This window comes from Vicia villosa, linkage group LG2, assembly GCF_029867415.1.
Source record: "Vicia villosa cultivar HV-30 ecotype Madison, WI linkage group LG2, Vvil1.0, whole genome shotgun sequence".
Taxonomy (NCBI): domain Eukaryota; kingdom Viridiplantae; phylum Streptophyta; class Magnoliopsida; order Fabales; family Fabaceae; genus Vicia; species Vicia villosa.
This window is the reverse complement of record NC_081181.1, coordinates 124,049,035-124,076,518: the sequence shown is the minus strand read 5'-3', so window position 1 is coordinate 124,076,518 and position 27,484 is coordinate 124,049,035. Positions and strand designations below refer to the sequence as shown.

Below are 27,484 nucleotides of genomic sequence, written 5' to 3'. Positions count from 1 at the left end.
TGACTTTTAATTCCTATAAATTTATTAAAAATGACTTTTAGTCCCTATAAAAAAATATTGACTTTTAGTCCCTATAAATTTATTTTTGCACGTAGTTTTAGTCTATGTAGAGGGACTAAAACTGCGTGCAAAAGTAATTTTATAGAAACTAAAAGTCAACATTTTTTTATAGTGCCTAAAAACTAAAATTGAGATATTTACAAAGACCAATAACATATTTAACCTTAAAAATTTTATATTAATTTTTTAATTTTTAATGGGAAAGTGTAACAAATGGTCAAAGAGCACTTAATAAGAAGTCAAAAAAGAAATTGCTTTGGAAATAGTAGTATATTTTTATGAACACTTGTTAGTTAGCAATGACACATGTAAAAGTATTGATAGTGTAACTTTTTTTCTATTTCCTAAAATAGAATCAACCTTTGTTGAAAATATTAAATGACGTGTTGATTTTTTTTAATGCAAGTGCTCTATAAATATATGTTGTAGAAATGAAGTGTTATATAGAACCAGCGAGGACGTTACAATGAAAGAAGATCTGGTTGAGTGTTCTAAAGGCTTAAACGTACCTTTAACACCACTTAGTTTCCTAGAACGAGCAGCTACGTTGTATGGTGACAAGGTTTCCATCATCTATGGTGACCATGTTAGATTTTCATGGAGACAAACCTATGAAAGATGTCTCAAACTTGCTTCTGCTTTGGTCAACTTGGGAGTTTCTCATGGTGATATTGTAAGTTATTCATTTCTCAAATATATCAGTTTGTGTGATTTTTGTTGCAGATGATAGTTTTTTTAATTATAAACAAATACTAAATTAACGAGAGTACAATTAAAAAAAGAAATGTTTAAACACCGATAATTTTATTGATGGATAATTTGTAAATATTATGTGAATCATTTTACATTAATGTGAATCTTCTTTCTTTGACAAAATATTATGTGAATTATTTTACAATATAAATGTAAATCGTTTTATAAAAGCTATGGTCTTAAAAATAAAAGATATATGTAATTGATTAAGATTGTGATGATATATAATATATTTTACTTGACAATCTCTCATCCTTGTCCTTGGAGTTTCTCATACACCACGTGCGTTTTCAAAAATATTACCGACTTTCAAAAGTATATTTTCGGAAGTATTTTTTTATATTTAACATTAATTTGTTCCGTAGGTGCATCTACGGAATTTTTATTTAATATTGTTTAAACGGTTTTATATATGCAACTACGGAATAATTCAACATTAAATAAAAAAAGTGTTTCCATAAATACGTCGAAATGAAATATTTTAAAAGGTAAAAAAATTAAATTTGTTAAAATATTTTTATGAATGAGTGTTAACTTAACATAAAAAATAATGTGAAGTTTTAAAAAAAAAATTCAAATAGTTTAGTAAATTCTTTGTTTTTTTAAAATAAATAAATAGGATATGATAAGTTAGAATTTGGAAACTTGTATATGATATCTCTAGATAATTATCAATTAAACCGACTTAACATGACAACTTTATCTTTAAGGTGTCTTTTGAAAATTATGAATAACTTATCAACAACTAATTAAAATCAACCACTTACAATCCCTCTTTAGAAAATTATGAATAACTTATCAGCAACTAATTAAAATCAACCACTTATAATCCACTATTATGTCAAACATATTTTTCTTTTGTCATTGAAATATACAATTGATTTTAATTGGTCGGTCGTAGTACACCTTACATACAATTTTGTAAAATCAACCTTAAATTTTCTGGAAAATATATAAATTCAGGTGTAAAACCATACCATATAAATCAACCCAATCAATTGTCATGCAGAAACTGTGTTTATCCATATTTTCCTCTTTGACTAATATTTAACCGTATTTTCAACGGTTGTGATTGAGTAATATTGATATTAATATTAATATTACTATTATTATTATTATCTAAAATCATAAATATATACATTATTTTCTAAATAATTATTATATCCGGAGAAACAGATATTTTTCAGTTTTAAAAAATTTTATATTTGAACTCCTCTAAATAGTGTTCAATTTTTTTAATAAAAATTTTGCCGTGATCTTTCCTAATTAGATTAAACAATTATGTGTCGATGATGTCTGATTTTTAAATACTCTATGAATATTTTTAATGATTCCAAATTTAAAAAATATTTTCAAAAGAAATCAATATTTCGATTTCAAATACATTGAATATACACATTTCCAAAAAAAAAAAATTTAAAATATTTATGTCCTTATAGAGGTGTTATCATTTAAAAGAAAATAGTAGCGGTGGAAAATGGGAAAATGGATGTGTACCGTGTTCAACACTATGTTAGCGTCATTGACATTCCATACCAAAATTTACGTCAATAAGATAAAACACACGTTATTCTTATTAAAATGGAAACTCCATAGTTTTTCAAATACTCTATTTTAAGCCATTTGAATATTTATAATCACTTCATTAAAAAAACTAAAACACACTTTTTATCATTTTATATTTTTATGTACAGGTTGCAACTTTGGCACCAAATATTCCAGAACAGTATGAGCTTCATTTTGGTGCACCAATGGCAGGTGCTATTATTTCTGCACTCAATCCTAAACTTGATGCAACAACATTACCAATAATTTTGGAACAATTAGAGCATTGCAAAATCATATTTGTGGACTATGAATTTATTGACACTGCCTTCAAAGCAACAAAATTAATTTCTCAAAAAAAATTAACTCCACCTATAATTGTGCTAATCCAAGATTATGACCAATTAGTGAAAGGTTTACCAGAAGGTACATTAATCTATGATGAAGTTCTTGAAAAGGGTCAATTAGATTTTAAGATTATATTGCCTAGGAATGAATGCGAACCTATATCCGTGAATTTCACATCAGGCTCGACGGGAATTCCGAAAGGAGCTGTTTATAGTCATAGAAGTGTTTATCTGAATTCGCTCGCGACGATGACTCGTTTTGACGTGAGAACTACGCCGGTTTTTCTATGGACAGTTGATATGTTTAGATGCAACGGATGGTGTTTCATTTGGTTACTGGCTGCTCTTGGTGGAACAAATATTTGTGTTAGGGATAATTTTTCAGCTAAGAATATTTCTGATGCAATTTATTTTCATAAGGTGACACATTTCTGTGGTGCACCTATCCTTTTGGAAATTATTGCAAATTGTGATGTGATTAAGCCTTTTTCGCATAAGGTTAGTGTCACGGTGGCGGGAATATTACCGTCGTTCGAAGTTCTTAACAAAGTGGCGGAGATTGGATTCGATGTGAATATCGGTTATGGTATGACTGAGGTATTAGGTCCAGTTATTGTGAGGAAGTGGAAAAAGGATTTTGATGATGATGTTACAAAGTTTAACTATGTTGAAGAAGGGGTTATAGATTTTATGATGGTGGAGTTTGATGTGAAAGATCCTAATACAATGAAGAGTGTTCCTTGGGATGGAAAAACCATAGGTGAGATAATGTTCAAAGGGAATACTTTGATGTTAGGGTATCTCAAGAGTTCAAAAGTGAGTGATGAAGCTTTTAGGGATGGTTGGTATAGGACTAGGGACCTTGGTGTTAGGTTGCCTAATGGTTCTTTTAGTTTGAAAGATAGAGCAAAAGATGCTATTTATTGTAAGGGTGAGTTTGTGAGTTCATTAGAGGTTGAAACTGTGTTGTTGAATCATCCAAAGGTTTTGAAAGTGGCTGTTGTTGGGGATGAGGGTTTGGTGGAATCACCTTGTGCAATTGTGAAGTTGAAAGATGGATGTAGTGCTAGTGTGGAAGATATTATCAAGTTTTGTGAAGATAAATTGGATGCTCATATGGTTCCTAAGAGTGTGGTGTTTGGTGATTTGCCTCTTAATTCAACTGGGAAGGTGCAAAAGTTTGTGATTAGAGAAAAGATTAAAAGTAATGGGTTGTGTGACTCAATTAGGTAGGGTGTGGTTTGTATTATGAGATTATCCGGAATCTCTTGAGTAGAAGTTAATCTTTCGAGTTGGATAAACATTCAAATTATCTCATTCAGGTTGGCATGGTGCCTAACCAGTCTGTAATAATGTTAAATAAATTTAGTTATATAATAGACACTTTGATGTCATTATTTCCTAAAGACATGTACAATCTATGTATTATGAGTTGTGTTGAATGATACAATTAATTGGGCTTCTGTTTCTCTAAGAAAAGTTTGGGTGTGCAAAAAATGTTTGATTCTTATGCAAGGAAATATAGTTACAAGGTTTCGTCCTAATTCTAACTATAGAATGTTATGATTTTACCATGGTATGAAACTTGATTTAATTTCTCCAAACAGTGGTTAGAACTTGTACAAATTACCTACTGAGTTCTAACAGAAGCAGGGGAACTTTTGGTCATTAAAAGATGACAAAATGCAATCCTCTTTGTAAGAGAATTTGAAAGGGAAACATTATCAGATTCTATTTTACTGATTGTCACTTACAATAATAATTCAAGCAATAAAATCTAAAGTCATTATCATCTGATGACCCCCCCAAAAACACATCTGCCGGAATATTGCATGTCTGTATCAACTATCATTCCAAAATCTCATCATTCATCAAACATTTGTTACGTGAGAATTTAACTTGGTCCCAACTAAAAAGGAATGACTGGCATGTGATACACAATCCAATGTTTTGCCTTCCAAAGGTAAAGGTAATAATGTAACATTGATATGTGGAAATCCCCACAGAAGACGCTCTTTTCAAAATTCTTATCATGTCGATTTATGAATAGAATAAACATTAATCATGGCCAAAAATTGGCAATTCACCTTCAACGGGTGCAATAGATTATGGACAATTGGCAAAAAATTTGCAACACTAACTTCATATTGTAGATGTGCAAATAAAATGAATATATAATTAATTTAATGCATCTATCACTGCATCAACAACCTCTTGGGTGGTGCTTGTTCCTCCAAGGTCCTTGGTCCGGTGTTTGCCCTCTAAAATGACTCGCTTCACAGCAGTTTCCAATCGGTCAGCAAATGCAGGAAACCGGAGATGTCTAAGCATCATTGCCGATGAAAGGAGGAGTGCCACAGGGTTGGCTTTCTTTTGTCGTACTACTTTTTCTTTACCCACATTACCTGCTGAAGCACCTTGTTCAAATACAGCATGGTCAGCACCAACATTTCCTGCAAAGACATTTCATCCATGATTTGAGATATTCAAGATTAAGGATAAAGTGGAGTTTTACTCAATAATCACTTCTATCTAAACACCCTTCCACAAATTACACCCTCAGGTTCAACACAAGACCAACAGCCTTCTGATATTTTCATTAAAATTTCCATCCTGCCAACAACGTTGCCACTTCTAGAAGCTCCAACCCATCTTCGTTTAGTGAACTTTCTTTCTAGAGAGTACAACATGACCTCAACGATTGATTAGAAAATCAGTTGTTGATTCATGATTTACTACTATACATGCATAAAATATTGAATCTTGATTTTCCATTAACTGTTGAAATATCTTACTTTATCGTCTAAAGTGAATTGTTCCCTAGAAGATTAAAAATGTCAATTTACTGACTTCTCCACTCTTACTTACATTATTACTACCATTTGACAACTTCATTATCCCAAAACTACTGCTGTTGCCTCCAGACAGCGACCTGTTGAGGAAGATAAATGAATTTCCAGTTTGATTTCTGTACCACCTATATTTTCTTTTCAGTGAATATACAATATCTAATTTAATGATCACTATATTTTGGCAGAGTTTTCAAAGAACAATTTTTTTTTCCAGGAATAATCATCGGAACGAACTAGTCAAATATGATTCATACACTCTAAATAATAGGCTCAACAGTTCTGAGCAGTAGTCACTCCCACACATAGGCGAATCCACCCTACGGCCAGCATGGGCCTATGCCCGGGCTCCACAGGAAATTATAGTGAATAATGTTTTCACTCAGCATATGCAATGCAGCAACGTGATTAAGGCATCAATTTTGCAACTTAGTTTTTAATATCAATGGACTTTTCAACCTAATTATTTCCTATAAATAAATAAATAACTACATAATTAAAATAGTGAAGTTTAAAACTAATATAATGTTATATACCATAACTTGAAAACATATCAGCAACTTCATTTTCTTAAAACTAATGTAGTGGTTTTAAATGTTTTTTTATTTTAAATTAATAATATGTTTTAATTTGATGAGGAGTTTTTTTAGATTATTCATAAATTAGTATTATTATTATTAAATTGGTATATAAACACTGTTTTGTTTTGATTATACCGAGTGTGAGATATTTAAGTCACTTGATGATATTGATATTATTCGAATATTCATCGCAAAGAAGTCTCAGAAATGACACTTGACTCGTAATTTTATTTAGGTAAATTCTTAGGTATCCACTCGTAATTTTATTTAGGTAAATTCTTAGGTACCCCGTACCCACTCGTAATTTTATTTAGGTAAATTCTTAGGTACCCATGATAAGTAATTGGGTATCGGTACTCTAAATGTAAATTAATTTAATATTTGAATTTATTTAAAATAAAATAGTTGTAATAAATGACGTGTATTTGATTAAATAAGGGTACCAATACTCAACTAAACTCAAGGATACCGAAGTGTTTACCTTTAATTTGACCCATTATTGTAAGATTATGTTTATCTCTTTTATTTTAAACTATATTTTTGTTGACAAAATGACGAGTCTCTTTTATTTTAATTGATAATTATTTATATATTATATATCATGTAAATTTGTGGTCTTTAAATTTTTGCCCAGGCTTTATAACTTTTCTGACTCCGCCACTGCTCCCACACATTTCACAAAAATAATGACTATATGGAAGCAAAGTACTGCTTGATAAAAAAAATGGCATAACATTATCAAATGAGAGCTCTAGAATTTCAACACATTAGTGATAGTTATACATACCTCCCGGCATGACACCAGTTCCACCAGCAATGCCAGCCGCTGTATTTGCAACAAGATTTCCATAAAGATTGGGGGTTACCTGCAAGTGGAAATAGTGTTCATTACCTCTCTTTGAATTTAAAACCAAAAGCAAATTGACTGGGAAAAAATGAGTAACTTGCAAGAAAGAAACATCATACTAATCAGCAACTTCTTTCAATGTTTCTTAACTTCATAGTGGCATACTGGCATTAATAAAAAAAGGCAGAATATGAGTCCCTCTAGTATTCATTATTGTGAATCCATAATTACACTTCCCCGAGGGATAATGAGATAGCTAGTAATAAGTATATATTTCTTTCCAAGTTCCAACTAGCATAATATGGCTATTTAAAACCCTCCTCCAATTAGATTTCAACCAAAGATTAAATAAAACATCCATCTGTTTCAAATCACAAAAGTTGATGACTAATTTATCATATTAATCCTTTCATATAAATAAATTAAACTAGGGATACTACGTTAAAAAATTTAGCATGCCATCGCTGTTTCCAAGGGCATGTCCTACTCAAATGCGGTTAATTTCTTTCGGCCCAATGTTTTTACTTTAATGTTCTGGGGTGGCATGTTGTATATTTATTGGATATCGAACGCAAACATTAAAAAATTGTTATGCTGAAAATAATTGCAGGTTAGCAGGGTTTTTTTGTTCTATGATTTCACTAAGAATAGACTTCATCTGATATTACAACTAAAACATTACTTGTTTGACATTTCTACCCTCAAATCTTTCAAGATGTTGCAACACTTTAAATTGTTCCAGAAACTACTTAAATTAGCAGAAACAGAAAGGTAAAAAAATATTTAACTCATGATAGATTGTTGTCTTGATTCGACTCTTACAATTTCTTTCCTTATAGAAACTACAGAGAGAGCATTTTAAGCAATTCAAATTTTTTAGCTAGACAAAACAGATGTTGATTTTCTTGCAAAAATTACTAGCTTTTCCCAGCCGGAAAGACACTGATAATCCTTTTACTATATAGTTATTATGGATAGAGTATAATGAATGAATCTTGATAAATACCTTTCCTTTATGTTCGAGACCGAGTATAATGAATGAATATTTAGAATATTTGATAAATACCTTTCCTTTATTATGCGTTTGGTTTCACCCCCAGAGAAAAATAAATAGCTAGCTCCGCTCTTATTAATATGTTTTAAAATGTCATCTTTTGATTGAATCCACAATTGAAAACCTTGTAAAAAGGGGGGAAAATACCAACAACAACAAAAAAACCTTATCTTTGGTTATTCAGCGATTTCCATGGCAAAAGTTATCAAATTAAGCAAAAGACAAACCCATGTCAATATGGCACTAATTCCCCAAAGAAATAAAAGAAACAACAAATAGACAAATGGATTACTTGCTTATATTATATCACCAATAAACTAATAGCACTATGTTTTTTCATTTAAAAAATACATTTAAACAAGTGCTGGACTCATAAACATATCAACGAAAAGTTGATAAATAATTGGGATTCAAGGTCAAAATATACATACCATGACATCAAACTGCTCAGGCTTTGAAACAAGCTGCATGCAACAGTTATCTACAATAATTTCATTATACTTGATTCCAGGATACTTTGTGGCAATCTCTCTACAAGATTCCAAGAATAAACCATCTGCGAGTTTCATAATGTTTGCTTTGTGCACAGCAGTCACCTTCTTTCGGTTATTTAGATAAGCATACTCGAAAGCATATTTAGCAATGCGCTCTGAACAGAACTTTGTTATAACCTAGCAAAATTTTAGTATAAGGTGCAAACAGAAACTCACAAATCACAATGTGAAATTGCTAACATCATGAGATACATAACATTCATAGATTACAAGAAAAGTTTATAGATTACAAAGGAACATAACTTCTCCATCAAAAGGATAGCCTCTAGTAGACGGGATATATCTTGAGCATGATTACAATTAACAACATTTAAAGGACATCAATAGTGGGGTAGCAAGTGCACATTGCATACAAAAGAAACATATATTCTTAATTAATTTAACTACTATGCACTACTACTTTTCTATTAGTTAGCAGCATTTCCAACAAGTGTTCCGCAGATGAATTGGCAACTTCTGTAAATATGAATTATTATATTCAAATACACCAATTTCTAAGGACTTAGAAACATAAGTAAAATGAACCCGTTTTACCAAATAGCATCCCCTATCCCTGCTTTAGAGAGCCAAATATGCTAAACTTACAAACCGAACTCTTTCAAAACCAAATGATCAACTCTCCAAAACCTCCTAACTAATTTATAGATAGAAGTTCACAATGGGTTTCCGATGCAAAACATGTCTAAAAATTCGTCACATCCTAAGTACATTCTAAGTTATCTACTCTGCATAAATTACACGTAAATCATCAAGAATCTTCACCACAAATACCCCAACAAATTATTCTCACTGATTTCCATTTCATCTAATCCAGAAATCCATTTTCTTGTGAGTTGAACAGATCAAATATTTCAAGTCAATTCTTACAAACCAGTAACTACTCAATTCAGCAATGCATCCTATTAATCATAAACCAATTCAAATTTCAAACGTAGTCAATGCCTAAGTACTCAAAAACCATAAACTCCACAAATTCTCTCAATCTCTACAAGTCCATTACCAATAACACGTTCAAAATCATACAAATACAACGGAAAATAAATCCTTTCATAGTAACAATTCTAATTTTAAATCTATTATCTTGATTACAAAATAAAGTTCATCACAATAATTCTTAAATGTTAATTAATTTGGTTATCAAGTGTGTCTTTCATCGGTCTGTTTGATAATCAAATGTATCTTCCCTTAGTCAACTTGGTTAATAAAATTACTAGCAAGTAGCCAAGAACATACAATGTGATGTTTTCGTAATAACTTCAATCAAGATTATATTGACAAACAACAACAAACACATTCAAGATCAAAATAACATTTTTCTCACAAAAAAAAAGTTAGGTAAACTACCTTGAGGCTCTCAACAACACCAGGAACAACCTCATGTTCAAGTCCAGCATATTCCCCCTCTGTATTCTCCCTAATAACAACAATATCAACATTATCATGCCGCGTAGTTAACCCCGGAAGATTAAAACAGTTAACAAGCGAAGCATAAAGATCAAGCTCCTTCCTCAACTGCACATTAAGCGAACTAACTCCCCCACCCATAGGAGTCTCCAGTCCCCCTTTCAAACAAACCTTATTCTTCCTAATCGACTCCAACACCTCACCTGGCACCGCTTTCATGTCACCGTGCACTTCAAACTTCTCGAAGTACACCGGTGCATGCATGGCCTCCATTACTTGCTCCACCGCGCCGGTTACTAGTGGTCCGATTCCGTCGCCGGGGATGAGCGTTACGCCGCGAGGTGTGCCGTCTCCGGGTCGGGGCATGTAGGTGACGGAGCGGGTTGGGTTGAGGTGGTGGCGAGAGGCGTAGAGTTGTTTGAGAAAGTGCGGTGCGGATTTTCGCGTCGCCATTGGTTGTGGCGTGTGCTAGGGTTTTGAAAATTTGAGTGTGTTTCGGTGGTTTTGAATTTTATGTAACTTTAAGTATAAGAGTCGAATGAGGTTCGAGAAGCCATGGAAAGTGTAGAAAAGAAGAATAAAGTTATGACCATTTTGAACTAGTTAAGGAAAGAGTGTAATTCGTTCTTATTTTTTAATATAGGATTTTTAAATAAAAACCAAATGAAAACATTTTTTTTTTCCATATATAATTAATAAATTGATTTTCCATTTCATAAAAAATTGCAATTTTTCTCTACAAAAATTTTAGCTACTCAGATTTACAATAAAATAAAGGTGAGTACTCCAGTATCATTGAATTTAATTGGACATCAATAGCTCATTTAATCAAATAATATTAATTATTGTCATGTCATCTTTTACATTATTTTATTATAAAATAAATTAATTTTTTTAATTAATTTGTATTAGAGGTACCGGTACCTAAATATTGGGGTTTGCCTAAAATAAAATAAAGTAACCATAGATCTCAATCATACTTTTTCAATTTAAGACCATAGAGTTAGATGAAGGGATTAATTGATATCTATTTTCGGTGTAAAAAATTTATACTATTAATATATCATCATCATTTAAATAGATTATTTTAATAAAAATTAAACTAAGAGTCAAATAACTTTTAAAAATTAACGATTGGGATTCAGACGGAAATTTCTTTAGACCGTCAATATTTTAAAATTAAATTCTTAGATAAATAATTTAAAACAATTAGCACATCAAGTTGAATGGTGCTTGATGCAAATCGGTGGACAAATTAATTATTTAATTACGGACTTTTTTGAAATAATAAATTCTTCATTCTCCGAGTTATGTTGAGCAATAAACTGAATGTTATTTTATTTGATGATATTTTGTCCGATTTCTTAAACTTGTTAAATTTTCTTTAATTTTTCATCTTCTGTTTAATTTTGCTGTTTGTAAAAAAAAATAAAAAATATATTTTATTTATAAATTTTATAATTTATAAATGATTTTTTAATGTATTTTAGAATTATTAAACCTGAAATGAATTAAATGTAAGTTTTTTAAATATAAAAGTTAAAGATAAAAGAACAAAAAATTGATTTAGAAAAACAAATTTTAAACTCATTTTTTACCAAGAAACTATTAGTAATATTTAAACAATTTGGTAAGAAAAACATCAAAAAAAATTTTTTTTAAAACTAAAGCATTGGAATTAAATCGGACTTATTTTATTTTAATTGGACTGAGTTTCTTCAATCCATACTAAATTATCTGTTTGGTTGTGTTTAATGACCAACTTATGAACTACCTTGCTATTGAACCTACCTACAAATAAAAATTTATAGAATGCTTCCTGCCACCCGTATTTTTAAATCTGGCACCCCATATTTCAATAATGGCTAAGTTATTTCTTGGGTAAATGAAGTCAAAAAAAAAAAATCATTAGTTTAAACAAAATATTTTGTACTTTCCTAAATATTCGGTCGTTTATTCAAAATATCTTATACTTACTTAAATATACAGTTGTTTATACGAATTATATGGTTCACCGAATATGTAAATATATTCAGAACATTTGTGATGTACTGGATTTTTTATAAAATCTGGAACCTATTAGATATTTAGTTATTATTGAAAAATCAGGTACTCCCTCTGTCCCAAATTATAAGAGAAATTCTCTTTTTTGATTCATTGAATAATTAATGTATCTGGTCTATATGCAGACCAGATACATTAATTATTCAATAAATCTAAAAAGTGAATTTCTCTTATAATTTGGGACGGAGGGAGTAGTTATTAAAGGGTTCATAATTGAACAACTACGATTTTGCCGACACTTTTTTACGGCTATGATTGCACCGATCGTATTGTACGGTCCTAAATGACTCCAAAGTTGTATAAATTTGGGTCATGTGGTCTTGTTCAAATAACATCTTACAACGTTTCTTCCTCAATTTTTGTCTAGGGCAGAAGTGTACTTCAACAGAGCGGAAACTCCAGTAGAGTTTCGGGTTCCAACAGATAGCGCATGTCTCGCTGTCTTGATATCCAAGCTGAATGATTTGTTGCCCGACACGGATAATAGAAAGGTGAGAAAGATCGAGTTTCGCGAAGACTGGATTGAGACTAATGGACGGGTGAAATACAACCTTATTTAGTTAAAGACCGATGAAGATTTGAAAGCTATGAGAAAATCATATCACCATAAGCTAACTAAGAGACCAGTCGAATTTGATGCGACAATTTATAGATCTGTGGAAGACATAATCAAGATGTTGAAACGTCCATAATCATTTGGAAGTGCCTAGGTTTTCTTATTATTATTATTATTATTATTATTATTATTATTATTATTATTATTATTATTATTACTATTATTATTATTATTATTATTATTATTATTATTGTTGTTGTTGTTGTTTTCCTAAGTTATGTAACAATTTGTCAAATGTTAAGTTACGTTCATCATACATCAATGGAAGTGTCAAAATGTTATATAATAAACAATGTTGTGCAAATGTCTGAGTAATACTACACATAATATACAAATAATATTTAAAAACAATAATAATGTTTAAATAGGCCCCCAAGGGCAATGTGTGCCGCATGCGCTGCCAAACTATGAACCTCGCCATTTAGGTTCACCTAATCTATGAAGTTATCCATAATGACTGCTATCATCTGCAGGCGTTGAGCGTCATTTGCATTATGTTGAGGCGGCGCCATGTCATCGGAAGGTACCCCAGAATCAGCATGAGAAGATCCATCATGTGAGGATCCAACACGAGAAAGTCAAGCATAATCTCCATGTTGCATGTGTGCAATGATGCGAGGGTGTGATACAGTAAGGTACCAATCCAAATACCCATCCATACAAACTGTAAGGAATTAACGATCTCTAATGGCACGTGTAGAGCTCGTAATGTTACCATGAAACCAGCTATCAATGCCCCCAGATAGAGTAGTATGGATTGGTCGTGGGATATCCTAGACATATCCATAATGGCGCAATCACCTCTCAAGTAAGTGTTTAGCCATGAACCTCTCTCATCGCAGGTAACCAGAAAAAAGTATAGCATCCCCTATCTCCTCATCCGGTATATCCGCTCTATGCTTTGTGTAGGGTGTCCATATGACATCATCTATAATCAGCGCATAAAGCCTCTTCTTATACTCCACAACACCTCTCATATATGCATGCTTGATCCTCCGTCTCTTATCTTGTGGGGAATCAAAGGATGGTAGCAACAACCTGTCTGTCACAAATGGACGGGAAATACTCGTAAATCCATCATTGCACACAATAACAAAGATTCATATAACTAGAGATAATTTGATAAAAATAACTAACACAATGAGAAATAATAATTTATACCTAAAACAAACTCATATAACTGGAAAGATGTCTAGTCTTAAAAACAGTCGCCTCTCTAAGGGAAGCATATAGAATTGTCAATGCAGCACACTCCCATGCCCATCTGCAATGCTCAAGGCTGTTAAACAGCCATATGTACTTCACATTGATGTATACATTAGACTTATCGACTAAGATAGTACATCCTATAAGATGTAGCATGTATACCCTAGCGACTTCCTCAAACATACTCTGACCCACTAGCTCGTCATACCTATCTCGCAACCAAGATAAGTGAAAGTGAACACCCTTAATAAAACTAAACTCCTTAATCACCTCTCCTTTATAATCCCCAAGAGTTGTATAGAAGTCAAAAGTGTAGTCTCCTGACTAATGATATGAGCAGTGAAGAAACTAACTGCCACCAAAATATGGAAAAGTCATGAGACATCATCCAATGTAATCGTCATCTCACTAAATGGAATATGGAATGCATATGTCTCATTGTGCCACTGCTCAACAAAGGTAATCATAAATGAAGCACCAAGTATGGTTGGAGAACAATCCACCAAAGGAAGAAGACCACACTCATCAACTATCGCCTTCACATATGGTGGCATCACAACATCATAGAACTTCTTCAGCTTCATCCCATGGGTGGAGACTTAAAGTGGGTTACGGTCATGTAACAAACAAAAGAAAAAATATCAGTTAATTTCAAAATATCATTAATAAATAAAGTTACATTATAGGCATGTCATATACACATGTCTCCCTGCCATAACGTGAAAGTCACTTGATCCACATATCCTGTGAGAACATAAGTGTCAATGGGACCACCGGGTAACCCCTCACTAGTGTATACAGACGGGTCTGTTAAAGCCGATGCAGTGAGATCATTAATATGTCTCTCAACAGGTGGAGTAATGTAACACCCCATATTCCATTATTTAATTTAATTGAATTTTAAATTATGTAATTGGATTAATTGGCATTTTTGGTGAATTATTGAAGAATATTGTAGAAAATAAACAATTGGGCTTAGTGTAGTGATTAGCAAAAGGGAGGTGTTAACTATGTAAGCCTTATTGAGATATTTTATATTTTTCATAAAATAAGGGAAATTGGAAAAGAAGAAATTAGAGGCAAAAGAGAAGTCTGAGAAGAGAGGAGATACGTGAAAAGGAGAAGAAGAAGAAGAGGACCTTCAAAGATTCGACTCTAGAGGTAAGGGGGGACTCTTCGGGTTAGTGATTATTATATAATCAGGGGTAGTGAACTGATTAGGATTGTTGTTTGATTCGATTGCATGTTTTGGTTTTTGGGGTTTTTGGGGATTTAGGTTGTTTATGTTGATTTGATGCAATTGATGAATTTGATGAGTGGTTTGGTGTTAAATGACTTCTAAACATGTTATATTTGTGTTATAATATGTTATTTGATGATGTTTTTAGTATGAGACTGTTTTGGTGCGATTTGGATGAAATTGGGAGGAGAAACTTGTTGAAATCGCAGAAAAATTCTGCATCTGCGATGAATGCGTCGACCTAAGCGTCAGGATGCGTCGACCTAAGTATCAGTTTGCGTCGACCTGGGTGACAGCATGCGTCGACCTATAGGGTCAGCGTGCGCATACCCGAGGGTGACAGAAAACCAATGCGTCGACCTGAAGGGGGGTTTGCGTCGACGCATGGCAGCAAATTTTTGACAGATTTTCTAAAGGGCATAACTTTCAAACCGTATATCCGTTTTGAGCGTTGCGAAGCTAATTTAAAGCTTTATGTGATGAGTTGATGAAATGGATAGTAGTCATATTTGATTTTAAATGGTGATTTAATTTAATTAATGGACTATATCATTGTGTACATATATGTGTGAATGTAACAATGTGTTGTTGTTGTGGTGGTGTAGCCACTTGAATTTCAATTGATTTGGGTGGTGTTTTTGACATGATTATATGTGATATGACTGAATGACTGTTAATACATGTGCATGCTTATTGGTGATGAAATGGCGAGTTGTAATGAGACGATGCAAAGCATCGGATCGGTGATGTTATAAGTATGACATATGTGTTCATTCATTCATATGCATTTTTGTGATGGATCCCGGTGATGTTGTGGATCAGATGGTGGGCATAATTCCCATTGTGTGGAATTTGTGCCGGTTGGACTGTATCTAAATGATGAAAGATCAGTTGGATGGGTTTAGCCCATGTATTGGTACCACATGCATAGCGTCGGTCATTCATGTGCATGATAATATAGTATGATCAAATGGTTGTCTATTATACTTGGTGATGTGTTGATTTTGGTGTGTGATCCGTTGTTATTAAATCTGAATACATGTTGTGATTGGGTGAATGATAATGCTATGATGTTTCATTACTTATGACTGTATAATACTTGTTAATTCGAATGAGACTCACCCTTACATGTTGATATTTTCAGATTAAGGAGTAGCGGCATCTTGATTTGGTGAGGATAGCTCATAGGCTAGTCCGTAGTCCGTGTCGAGTCATGCTCTGATTTGTAACACTGGGGAACGATAGACTTAAGAGTTACTTGTGATACTCTATTTTATTGTTTTGGATTATGTATCATTTGGTTTATGTTTTGGTGATGTCTTACGATACCGTTGAATGAAATTCCGCTGTGTCGATGATGTATTTTGATAATTTTGTGAATCGTTCCTAATAAAGCATGACGAATGACTTATGGTTTTCATTATTTTTATTAATTGTGGCACCCTTGTTTTATGTTTACTCTGATTTTTATTTTAATTGCTGCGGGGGTTTAGAAGGGTGTTACAATAGTGGTATCCATATCATTAGCATGTGGCACCTCATCATCCGCTTGCGGAGTATGCACCTCAATAATTGTCTCTAGAGTAATCACTGTCTCAAAAGTATGAGGCACCTCTGCCAGATGGGGGCACATCTTCCACCATTAAAATGTCCACGAAACTGAGCACGATCAGCCAGCCGCCTCCTATAAGAGTCGGTCGGTGCCACTTTACCTGCCCTAAGATGCAAGTCATCCACATCAACTCCTCTATCTAGACCCCTCGCATCAGCTATTAAATTACGATATCTACTAACAATCTAACCATTTGCGCCTCTAATGTTCACTGCAAAAACAAAAAAACAAAAAAATTGTATAACCTACTGGGCTTTTTAAATATCCGAAATTTATGGACCTTCCGAATATTTCAAAATATGCAATTACTAACAAAATGATACTTTTGGGTTTTTCTAAATATCCGACTTTAAATACAGTTTTTTTGAAATGTATGTTTGAATTTATGCATTGTTACCATATATTTTGGAATATCCGGTAAAATATATGCATTTTTTCACAGTTTTCAAAATCATTGTGTCATACCCCAAAATTTTCCCATCTCATTTCATCTGCAAGGGTTCAAGGCTCAAGGGTTAACTCAAGTCACACACTCCTAATCAAAGGCCTCCTGAACTAGGGTTTTGCATTCTCCTAAGAAAATTGATGAATCAAGGTCTCCAATGGATTTCATATGGCTCATTATGTTTCAAACTATCTCCATGTCAAAAGTCAAGCTTCAATTCCAAGGATTGCTCATTCAACTGCTCAGATGATCCACAATCGACTAATTTGACCTAAAAGTCAACTAGGGTCAAATTATAGTCAAAACTCCTGATTTTTTGTTAATATCAATATTTTGAAGTATCATTCATCATTTGATCAAGGGTTTATCATGATTCATCAAGGAAAGCTTCAAGATCAACAAGATTTAAAAGTTGCTAAATTAGGGTTTTGGTGCAAGAAGTCAACTGTACTTTGACCAACCATAACTTTCACATAGAATATCAGAAATTTCTCACCCAAAGCCTATTTTTAAGGAAATTGGATTCCCTACAACTTTTTCTCTCACATGCCAAGGCCAAAATGCTTCATTTGAGAGATATGGTACAAAAGATTATAGGTCCTTTTCAAAAGTCAACCAAAAGCAGTTTTTTGTCAAAGGCCATATCATCAAGATAAAATCTTCAAATGGGAAAAAGGTTCCAAAGTGGCTTCTAGAGGACATCTTGAGGTTTCCAAAAAGTCCTAAAAATCTTCCATATCTTAAAAATTGAGGGAGATATGCCTTGTCAAATTTGGACATTTTTTGGGTGAAACATGTGAAGTAAATAAGGCCCAAATTTGGATTTTTTTTGCAAAGAAGCCCAATCTTTTATGATCCAATCTTGGTCCTCAAGTCATCAAATACATCCAATCTCAAGGCCACGAATTGTTTATGAATATTTGATTTTATTTGGATTTTATTCATTCAAAAAAGGTGATTTAAATCAGATAAATAAAGGAAAAATCAAAGATTTGATTGGGAATATATTTGTAACCAAATCCAATCATCATTTATGCCTCATAATAAACCAAATTTCGTGAAAATAGATATTGGAAAGATTGGTATCAAATTGGAATAAAAATAGCAAGTTCACATGTTATTTTCAATCAAATATTTCTCCTATCAATCAAGGACTTTCTTTCCAAGTTTTAAAACCTAATTCATTCCCTATAAATACCATGACCTATTAGCAATAAGGGGAGGAAATTCTGAAGCAAGAACCCTATTCAAAGAGAAAAATTTTCACTCAAGAACACAAATTCGGTTTTGGAGTTTGGAAAGGTTTTAAAGCATTCTGAAGGTTGCAATACAATCCTTGAAGGTCCCTGAAGCTGCTTGGATCATCACACGACATCAACACCCCCAAAATCATCTCCATTTAAGCCACGGTATGTCACTTACAATCTAAGGTCGAATACTATGATTCACGCATCATACATTAATTTTGATTGCATATTATGGTTTGTGGTGATGTTTTGAATGATTCTGGGCAATTAATTCGTTGTTTGTGTGATTATACCGTAATTCACCATTGTTGGATCTTAGGGTTTCGTTTTAGGGTTTTCCTCTACAGGTGAAATTGCTTGGATTAACTGGGATTTTACGATTAAAAATATTCAAATTAATTTTTAATCTAATATAATTTTATATGCACATGAAAGGTTAAATTCGTTATTTGTTTTAATCAAACCTATTGATTATGATAATTAACGATGATTAATTTCCTTCATACTAATGATCCATTTAAAATACAATTTATTTGTTAATAATTATAATCGAATCAATCGATTAGGATAATTAACAATCCTTCATTAATTTATTAATCGTTCTAATCAAACCAATTGATTACGATGATTAATAATAAAATAATTCAATTCCCAAAACAATTCAAATAATCCATTAAAACACATAAATTTGCTAATGGTGATAATCGAATTAATCGATTAGAATAATTAACAATTCCTATTTTATTTGTTAATTATGGTGATCAAACCTATTGATCATCGCAATTAATGGAACATATAATAATCAGGGTTGTACGCCACATCAAAACAAATCCCTTTCACAAACTACGGATTTTCAAAACTACGATAAGGTAATTCAAAATACCTTGCAAATTACGAATTTCAAAACTATGATAAGGTAATTCAAAATATCTTCAAACAACCTCATATTAATTCTAAGGCGTACAACCCTGCCCCGAACTACGTTGACTCTGATCCTCCCTAAGGAGGTACGTAGGCACTTGGATAACCAAGACGAGTCCGCTTCCCCAAAATCTCAATTTAGGTTTAAATCTCACTTTTAACCCTATTCATTTTCTTAGCTATAAATCCTAAACCTTGCCATAATACTCTTATAAACCTTAAATGCAAACCTTAGGAAAGGGTTAAGGGTGCCTAACACCTTCCCTTGACCTGAATATAATAACTTACCCAGAATTCTCTAAAACTTCGTAGGGTTTCCTATTCGCCCTGGTAGAATAGGTGGCGACTCTAAAAATCTAAATTTTTAGGGCAGGTTGCTATACACTGGAAGAACTTGTCGCGGCGAGAATTTTTTTTGTAGTTTAGCTATTGATTAACTTAACTCGAATGAGCAAGAGTCGCCACCAAACTTTACTGTTTCCAACAAAGGAAAAGGGAAAATATCGATAAAACCCATATAAAATATCTAGGTATGGAAGTCGATTACGCAAGAGGAATGTATTAGCACCCCTCATGTCTCTGGTACTCCACGGGATCCACTATTGTTGTTCTAATCAATGAGTGTGTATATCTATAACTTTCTTGCTAAGGGGCAATGCATGAATGATTTAATTAGGGAAAAAGAAAAGGTTTTTTACTATTGAGCTCGCCAAGACGTTGCATCTTGGGCCTATGTATCCTCGTGGTGCAATGAAGAAGTCAGAGTTTTGTAGTGCGTCTTAAAAGGGTTTTTTTGTTGGTGTTTTTTTATGGATGGTGTTAAGTTCGCATTCTAACAGTTAGCGTTTTTCGCTCGACCTTTGGAGACTTACGTGTTGTTGTATTGTGTAGAATAGATTTAACACATCCTTTTTGAAAAGGTTTTAAATGGAAAAGCCCAAGATGGAAAAAATGATTTAGATTCGGTTTGTGGTTTTGTTAGGAGAATTATCTCAAGTGGCTCCCTTAAACAAGGGATACTTGATCATTTTCTCCTTTAGTTTTGAAAGATTTCGATATATGATTAAGTGTTTTGGGGTTTTGATTATGAAAATGTTTTAGTCTCAAGAGAATGCAATGCAAAAGGAGGAAACAAAATCTAACGTAAGACTTGATCCTAATTGTTGTCATGTATGATGAACTTAGAGTTGAGATTGAAGAGGGAGGACAAACCTAATGTTGTCATGCATCAATTGTCCTAAAATTTGGATTGAATGAGAATAATTATCCTAATGTTGTCATGTTTGAATTAGGAATCCTAAAGTCTAACTCACATTCATCCTTGATCAAATATTAAGTTTGAATGAGTACTTTAAGGGAGCAAGTGAATCAAACAAGTAATTATCAACAACAAGGCACAAAATAAATCATCAAGAAATTAAAATAAACAAATGTGAAAGATTGAATAAAAAAGCATGGTGAAAAAATAGGTTAAAAGAAAATCAAAATTTAAGGATTTAAAATAAAATTATGAATAAATAAACCTAATAAAGCAATAAATATTTTTTTAGAGATTTTTAAATATCAAGTTTGGATAGATAAAATCAGAAAGAAAAAAATAAATAATAAAAACATAGAAATAAAAGAGGATAAACAAATAAATAAAGAAAAATTTCATTAAAAAATAAAAAAAAATTTGCTTCTGACTGTTAGAAGCTTCAGACTGCAAAAAAATTGCTTTTAACTGTTAGAAGCTTCTGAAGGTGGAAAAACTGCTTCTAACTGTTAAAAGCTTCTAAAGGTGGAAAACTGCTTCTAACTGTTAGAAGATTTTGAAGGTGAGAAAACAACTTCCAAAGGTGAGAAGACAACTTCTAAAGGTGAGAAGAAAGCTTATGTAGGTGGGAAGACAACTTCTAAAGGCGAGAAGCAGCTCCTAAAGGTGAGAATACAACTTCTAAAGGTGAGAAACAACTTCTAAAGGTGAGATGACAACTTCTAAAGGTGAGAAACAACCTCTAAAGGTGAGAAGGCAACTTCTAAAGGTGGAAAACAACTTCTAAAGGTGAGAAACAACTTATATAGGTGAGAAACAATTCAAAACACAATGCACACAATATTTACAACTTCATCTTCCTCAGTTCTTTGTCACTGTAACTTTTTCAACAATGGCAAAATTCTAACTTTCTCATTTGTGCATCAAAAATAAAAAGTAAATATACCATTTTGCTTGAAATTTCAAGAAGATTTCAAATATGTAATTAACTTAAATTAATTATCACTCATTAATTTTAATTTTACAGATTAAGTTCTACACGTTAAAAATTCAAACAAAAATTAAATAGTATTCAAACACAACCAAAACTCATGAGCATAGGGCTTTCACTCCTTACATTAGAGACTGCATTTTTGCTTGAAGAATCATTCAAAATAATGCATGTATGAGTGAGTTCAAAGTTGCAGAAAGCATGTACCTATTGGAGTAGGTCCAATTCCTCTTGTTTGCACTTATATAAGTGAGATGATGATCCTCTAGCTTTCTTGCACTCCTAGGAACACAATGATATGCCTAGAATGCTTTGAGATGCCTTGAAACTCCTTGAACAAGTTAATTTGCAAGTGGAAGATGGTGGAGTTGGATGATGGTGTTTGAGTGGTTACAGTAGGAAACTAATGTTTATAGTAAGTTAATGATGATATATGGATGGTGTTTGAATGAAGATTTCAACAAAATCTTGCAAGAGTAGCGAGTTTTGAAAAAAAATGACTTTTTTGGTGCTTTAATGGAGTTTTGAGTGAGAATGTTGATAAATTCAGGTGTGTTGAGGTCTTGAGCTTGACTCTTTATTTATAGAGGTCTTGTGAGATCTTTGAAACAAACTTGTGATGATTCCAAAAGTTATGAGAATGCTTCTTGCTTGTTGTTGAAGATTTTGTCCAAAAATGTCAATGTTTCAAGTGTTGTAAATGGAAAACTTTGTGTGGGAAGGAGACAAAGTTGATGGTGGTGGAGTGTATTAAGAGATTATGTAGAGTGTTTGCAACATAAATTTTGTGTTCACAAGGCTGTGTGCAAGGTTTAGTGTGGAAGTTGGTTTTGGTACACTTTTGGCAAAATTGGTTTTTCCACTTATGGCCTAATTCTTGGATAATGGTTGGTAGCTTTGTATAATGTAATATTTAAGCATTCTAAATATCAAATATTCTGAGCATTAGATGTGCAATTCAAGGGTTTTATGGATTATGAGGTCAAACTTTGGTTAGACATGAAAAATGATATACAATTTTGCTTAAAAATCTGCTTCACCATGGTCACTTTGCTCCACCGTAACGTCATGCTCAAGCATTATAAATTTCCGCTCTTGGTATCAATGGAAAGATGAGATAATCCTCTACAACTTTCATGTTGAACACTTGAAGAGATTCAATTTTTATCTTGGAGAAAACTAGCCATCAAAATTGAAGAAATAAATTGTTTGACACTTAGAAATATTTCTAAGTTTTTGACATTTCACAACTTTGAGACACCAACTTGATCACTTCATAACTTCTAATTCTTATGAGCTTTTTTGGGTGCAACAATTGGGACGAAATTTTTTCGTGGGTAAAGGTTAATTGAAGTATACGGAACAAAACATCCATATAGGTTTTACAGTCAATACCCACGGTTTTGTGAACTTTACCTATGGAATTCTATTGTCGCTATAAGTCAAATTTCTTGTAGTGCATCTTATGCTCAACTCTATAGATTTAACAAACAGTTGGAGAAAGAAAATGCCACACTAAGAGAGCGTACTCAAAGTCTTAAAAAATCTTTAAGAAATCTTAAAGAAATAAATAAAATATAGATAACCTAGCTTAAAAGTTCAAAAGAAGAATGTAAGCAGTATACAAGAGAAACAACTTATCTACGAAAAACCCTAAGAAAGTTCACCCAACGCAAAATGCTATCTAGTTAGAGCTCTCACATAAATAAAACAAGTCTAGAACTTAAAAAGAAAAGAAAGACTATAAAAGACATTGATCATAAAGGGAAGAAGTATCCCCCACATAATTGCACACACCGTAAGAGAACACGACACTTAAAACCCTTTTGTTTTGATAAATTAAAAGGATATAAAGGTAACCACCTTAGATCTTCTGTGACTAATGCACTTGGGCCCAAGAAGATGATGTGGGCACCAGAGGTAAAACCCTAGTGTTTTGCAGGTACACTTTGTAGATTGGAACTTTTGACGACTATTATTAAAAGTCGTTCAAAGCAATAGTATACTTTAAAAGTATGTAGTATTTATAAAATCTATAATCCTGAAGATGAACGATGTTGGCAAGTGTCAATTGTTGTAATCAAAGCAAATTATCTGAGATTATCTCAAAATATATGATCCATAGTGATTAGTTGAATAAATATGTTTGTGATAGTCTTATTTATTTTATGGATTTACCAACTCTTGCATCCAACAATGTGTGAAGAAGGATACACCATTTGGTGTCTTCACCATTAGGAAGTATTTATCAAGATTTCTTGATAAAAGAGGTAAGAATTATTTTAAGGTTGAAATTGTAACACCCCTTTCTAACCCCGGGTAAAATATAACATAAATCAGGGTAATATATCATGCATATCAATTCAAGTGTGTCACATTTGTTGAAATACAGAGAACAAAAAAAAAAACAAAACGACATAATGCATGTGCAGGGACGTACAAACTAAAAAAAAAATTCTTTAAGGCTAATAACTTATAATTTTTATTGCCCCCATACCTCATGTATTTCTTTAATACTAATAACATCTATTCACAAAAAATTTACTTTTTTGGTTTTACTTTTAAGTTATTTTATTTAATATCTCCTTTCTAAACTTTTATCTTAAAATTCTTCACTCTTTAATTAAAATTGTCACGCTAATTTTCTATAGATTTTAATCTATTATAAATAAATAAATAAAAAGTAAAATACTTGGAAAAGACAAGATAAGCCCTCTGATTAAAATCCATTGTTAATCTAATTACAAGGGGTATTATTGATTATTTAAACTTTATTTGATTTATATTCATTTGGCATTAAATGTCGTTGATGTGGCACAACCCTATTTTTTTGTTGGTTTTTACATTATTTTAATTCTACAAATTTGTTCCAATAAACTCTGATTATATATTACACGCTAAATAATAATACAAGATTAATGCTGGCTACCGAATATAAGCAGCCAACCGAAATTGGATGCATTCTCCCTCGTGTCACGTTTGCCTAGCCAAAACATCATTTCCCAAGAGTAAAAGCATTGGTTTTCTGTTGAGGATATTAAGATGGTTCCATACATTTCAAACCCTAGCCGCTTCACTATTTTCTCAGGTAATTTTCTTCCCTCAACTCTAAAACCCTAATTTAAACTCCATAACCAAATTATTCATGATATTGATGCAGTTTCACATATCTTTCTCTTGATTCGTTGTTTGAATTTGTATAAGAATGAAGGGCAGGGGCGAGGGAGAAGAAGAAGAAGATGGTGAAGGGGAAGAGAATGGATATGAGGATTTCTGTTGTTTTATGTTGCAAAATTAATCTGTGTTATTTTAATGGATTTTAAATTTTGCTTTTGATTGTTCACTATAGAGTCTGTCCATGTTCCTGAAGAAATTTCACCCACTCAACCAGTTATTGCTGTAACGTGATTTATAAGTTTGAAAACTCTACCGCAGGTGACTAATCATACTTTTTAAAACTAATTTTGGTACATTTTGATGGATTCAGAATTTGAAACGAGTTAGGATTTTATTGAATGGTATTCATGATGCAGAACATGTATTTGATGAAAACGGAACTCTATAAATTGTGGGATTTGTGATTGTTATTAAATATTCAACTGGTCTGTTGATTCTATGAATGCCAATGGTGTTTCTATGTTTCTATAACATTTATGAACAATTTTTTTATTGTGCTCATAATATCAATAATATTGTTTGATTCAATATGATGTTTACTGTTTCTGTTTTATTTTGCACTGAAAATGGAATTGGGTAGAAAGCTTGATTGCGTTAAGTTATCAACCATTCAAAAGAAATATGGTGTCTTGCGGTTCAAATTATTGATGTCTGAAGCGTTGTCAATAATAAGGGAATTGAACATCTAAAGATTCTTTTAATTGATTCAACTGTATGATATTACACTATTTTGTTCTAATGGATTCAATTATTATATTTAGTTAATATGAAATATTGATTTTTTTAAACCTAAGTTTTTCTATATTTTCATAATCAGTCTTAAACTTAGTCCATTTTTATGCTCTATGTCAACAAATTTTGACTCATACAATAATGTTATTTGATTTTAATGACTCCATTTTGTGACTAATTTTTTTTTTTTTATATTTCCTACAATCATTATCTTTATGTGTAGAAAATGATCCAGATCCAGATTGTAACACTAAAGATTCATTATCTTTATGTGTAGAAAATGATCCAGATTGTAACAATGCAATGACTCCATCTAAAGATTCATTATCTTTATGTGTAGAAAATGATCCAGATTGTAACATTGCAATGACTCCATCTAAAGATTCATTATCTTTATGTGTAGAAAATGATCCGGATTGTAACAATGCAATGTTAATACATAATACCGAATTTATTTTAATTTACTATAATGACTCCATCTTAGATGATTGATGGATAATAGGGACAGAGAGTTAGTATATAAATATGATAATACACAATACCGAATTTATTTTAATTTACTATATTTTTTTTAGAAACAAATTACTTTTCCTTGAGAAACAACCTAATATTTTAAGCTATATTTTAATTTTATATTAGGAATATGCAAATTATGTTTTCGTATCTATTAAATTTATTGGTTTATTCAAAATACTTGAAATATGCAAATAATGTTTTCCAATATTTTGGTTACACTTTAAATAAATCCATTCCTCTAATCATCATATATGTTTCTTATCAAATAAAAAATATTATTTATGTTAAATTGAATATTTTTTGTTGGCAAAACAACCTAATAATAGATGTAGTACATTAATAGTCAGTTGTACGTAAATTATACGTTGAAAATATGTTCATTTTATAGACAATTGTAGGTTAAGGCTAAATTCATTTTAGAGAGGTTCAAGACTAAATTCATTTTAGGAAAGGTTTCAAGAAAATGTCATTGGAGTGAGAATATGAATTCACCAACTGTTTCCATTTAAGAATGAGAATATGTTAGACTTTTAAAATTATCTCTAAGAAGTTATTATAAACAATTAATTTAATTTTTAATTAGTATCAAACATATTAAATTTTATATAAATTTAAAATTATTATTATTAGTTACATTTTTAAAATTTTTATTTTAAATTTTTATTTAAAATTATTCAATGAAATATCAAATAATTTAAAATTTTTAAAATTTACAAAATTTTATAAATTTAGTAGAGTTAAACTTTTATTATGAAATTCTCCTAGATAAAAAAGATAGAGAAAATATTCATTTAGAACTAAAATTTTAATATAGCATGGAGTGTAGATATTCGTTTAGAACTGAAATGTGAGAGGGAGCTATCCTATATTGTAGGTTTGTAAAAATTATAAATATGATAGAATAAGAAGGATTTAAAACAGATATTTGATGGGAAACTGTTATAAATTTTAAGTTTGGAAAAATTGACTAATATTTAAAAGGTAATGTTATTTGAATTGGAAAATTTATTTTATTCAAATTTGTAGTTTTAAAATTAACTCATCTGGATTCAACTGAGTTTTATTAACTAATCTAGATTCACGGGTAGATGTAAATGCATCTAAGAGATATAAGATGTAAACTGTTCATTTTAATGTTCATCTTTTAAATATTTCCCATGCAGCTGTTTTAAATAATTGAAGTTAGATAATCGATTGTACGATTTATTGTAAGTATGAATCAATGCTTAAAATTCTGTGCATATTATTAGCATATATTTGTAACTATGTCAATGTTAATCAATTGAAGAATGAATTCAAACATTATAAATGATGGTTTGGTAAACATGTGATGTGAATTCAGACGGGACCCGTGCGATAGCACGAATTAGTTATTAGTCTCTTTATTGAAACATATGATCATCATCTTCCTTTAAGAGAGTAATGTAAATTATTTTGGTCTATTTATCCTGTAATGTTTTCTATAATA

At 31.7% G+C, this 27,484-nt stretch overlaps 3 protein-coding genes across 4 annotated transcripts; 1 reads left to right on the top strand and 2 right to left on the bottom strand.

Moving 5' to 3' along the window:
- Positions 1-490: 490 nt before the first annotated feature.
- Positions 491-4,168, top strand: LOC131651972 (butanoate--CoA ligase AAE1-like). The gene is made up of 2 exons (XM_058921721.1): positions 491-733; positions 2,508-4,168. The coding sequence occupies exons 1-2, from the start codon at positions 527-529 to the stop codon at positions 3,936-3,938; spliced, it is 1,638 nt and encodes a 545-aa protein (XP_058777704.1). The 5' UTR covers positions 491-526; the 3' UTR covers positions 3,939-4,168.
- Positions 4,169-4,688: 520 nt separating this feature from the next.
- On the bottom strand, positions 4,689-10,587 carry LOC131651974 (isocitrate dehydrogenase [NAD] regulatory subunit 1, mitochondrial). 2 transcript variants are annotated; one of them, XM_058921722.1, is made up of 4 exons: positions 9,935-10,587; positions 8,468-8,707; positions 6,923-7,001; positions 4,689-5,158 (listed from the first exon to the last, which is right to left on the bottom strand). In XM_058921722.1, the coding sequence occupies exons 1-4, from the start codon at positions 10,445-10,447 to the stop codon at positions 4,884-4,886; spliced, it is 1,107 nt and encodes a 368-aa protein (XP_058777705.1). In that variant the 5' UTR covers positions 10,448-10,587; the 3' UTR covers positions 4,689-4,883. The 2 variants fall into 2 exon arrangements, with proteins under 2 accessions (XP_058777705.1, XP_058777706.1); XM_058921723.1 differs by having other exon boundaries at positions 8,468-8,695.
- A 2,920-nt stretch (positions 10,588-13,507) lies between these two features.
- Positions 13,508-14,754, bottom strand: LOC131649928 (protein MAIN-LIKE 1-like). Its single transcript, XM_058919665.1, has 5 exons — positions 14,580-14,754; positions 14,290-14,478; positions 14,151-14,232; positions 13,847-14,088; positions 13,508-13,716 (listed from the first exon to the last, which is right to left on the bottom strand). Exons 1-5 carry the CDS (start codon positions 14,752-14,754, stop codon positions 13,508-13,510), a joined length of 897 nt encoding a protein of 298 aa, XP_058775648.1.
- Between the last annotated feature and the right edge of the window lie 12,730 nt (positions 14,755-27,484).

Bases quoted from the DNA above. Each gene is read 5' to 3' on its own strand.
- LOC131649928 (XM_058919665.1), bottom strand. From the start codon at position 14,754: ATGGGGTGTTACATTACTCCACCTGTTGAGAGACATATTAATGATCTC. The intron at 14,233-14,289 runs GTGAGATGACGA...TTTTGGTGGCAG, and splicing joins TGCATTCCATATTCCATTTA to TTAGTTTCTTCACTGCTCAT. The intron at 13,717-13,846 runs GTTTGTTTTAGG...CATTTGTGACAG, and splicing joins ACATCTTTCCAGTTATATGA to ACAGGTTGTTGCTACCATCC.
- LOC131651974 (XM_058921722.1), bottom strand. From the start codon at position 10,447: ATGGCGACGCGAAAATCCGCACCGCACTTTCTCAAACAACTCTACGCC. The intron at 8,708-9,934 runs GTAGTTTACCTA...AAATTTTGCTAG, and splicing joins GTGTTGTTGAGAGCCTCAAG to GTTATAACAAAGTTCTGTTC. The intron at 5,159-6,922 runs GTATGTATAACT...ATGTCTTTGCAG, and splicing joins AACTGGTGTCATGCCGGGAG to GAAATGTTGGTGCTGACCAT.
- LOC131651972 (XM_058921721.1), top strand. From the start codon at position 527: ATGAAAGAAGATCTGGTTGAGTGTTCTAAAGGCTTAAACGTACCTTTA. The intron at 734-2,507 runs GTAAGTTATTCA...TTTTATGTACAG, and splicing joins GAGTTTCTCATGGTGATATT to GTTGCAACTTTGGCACCAAA.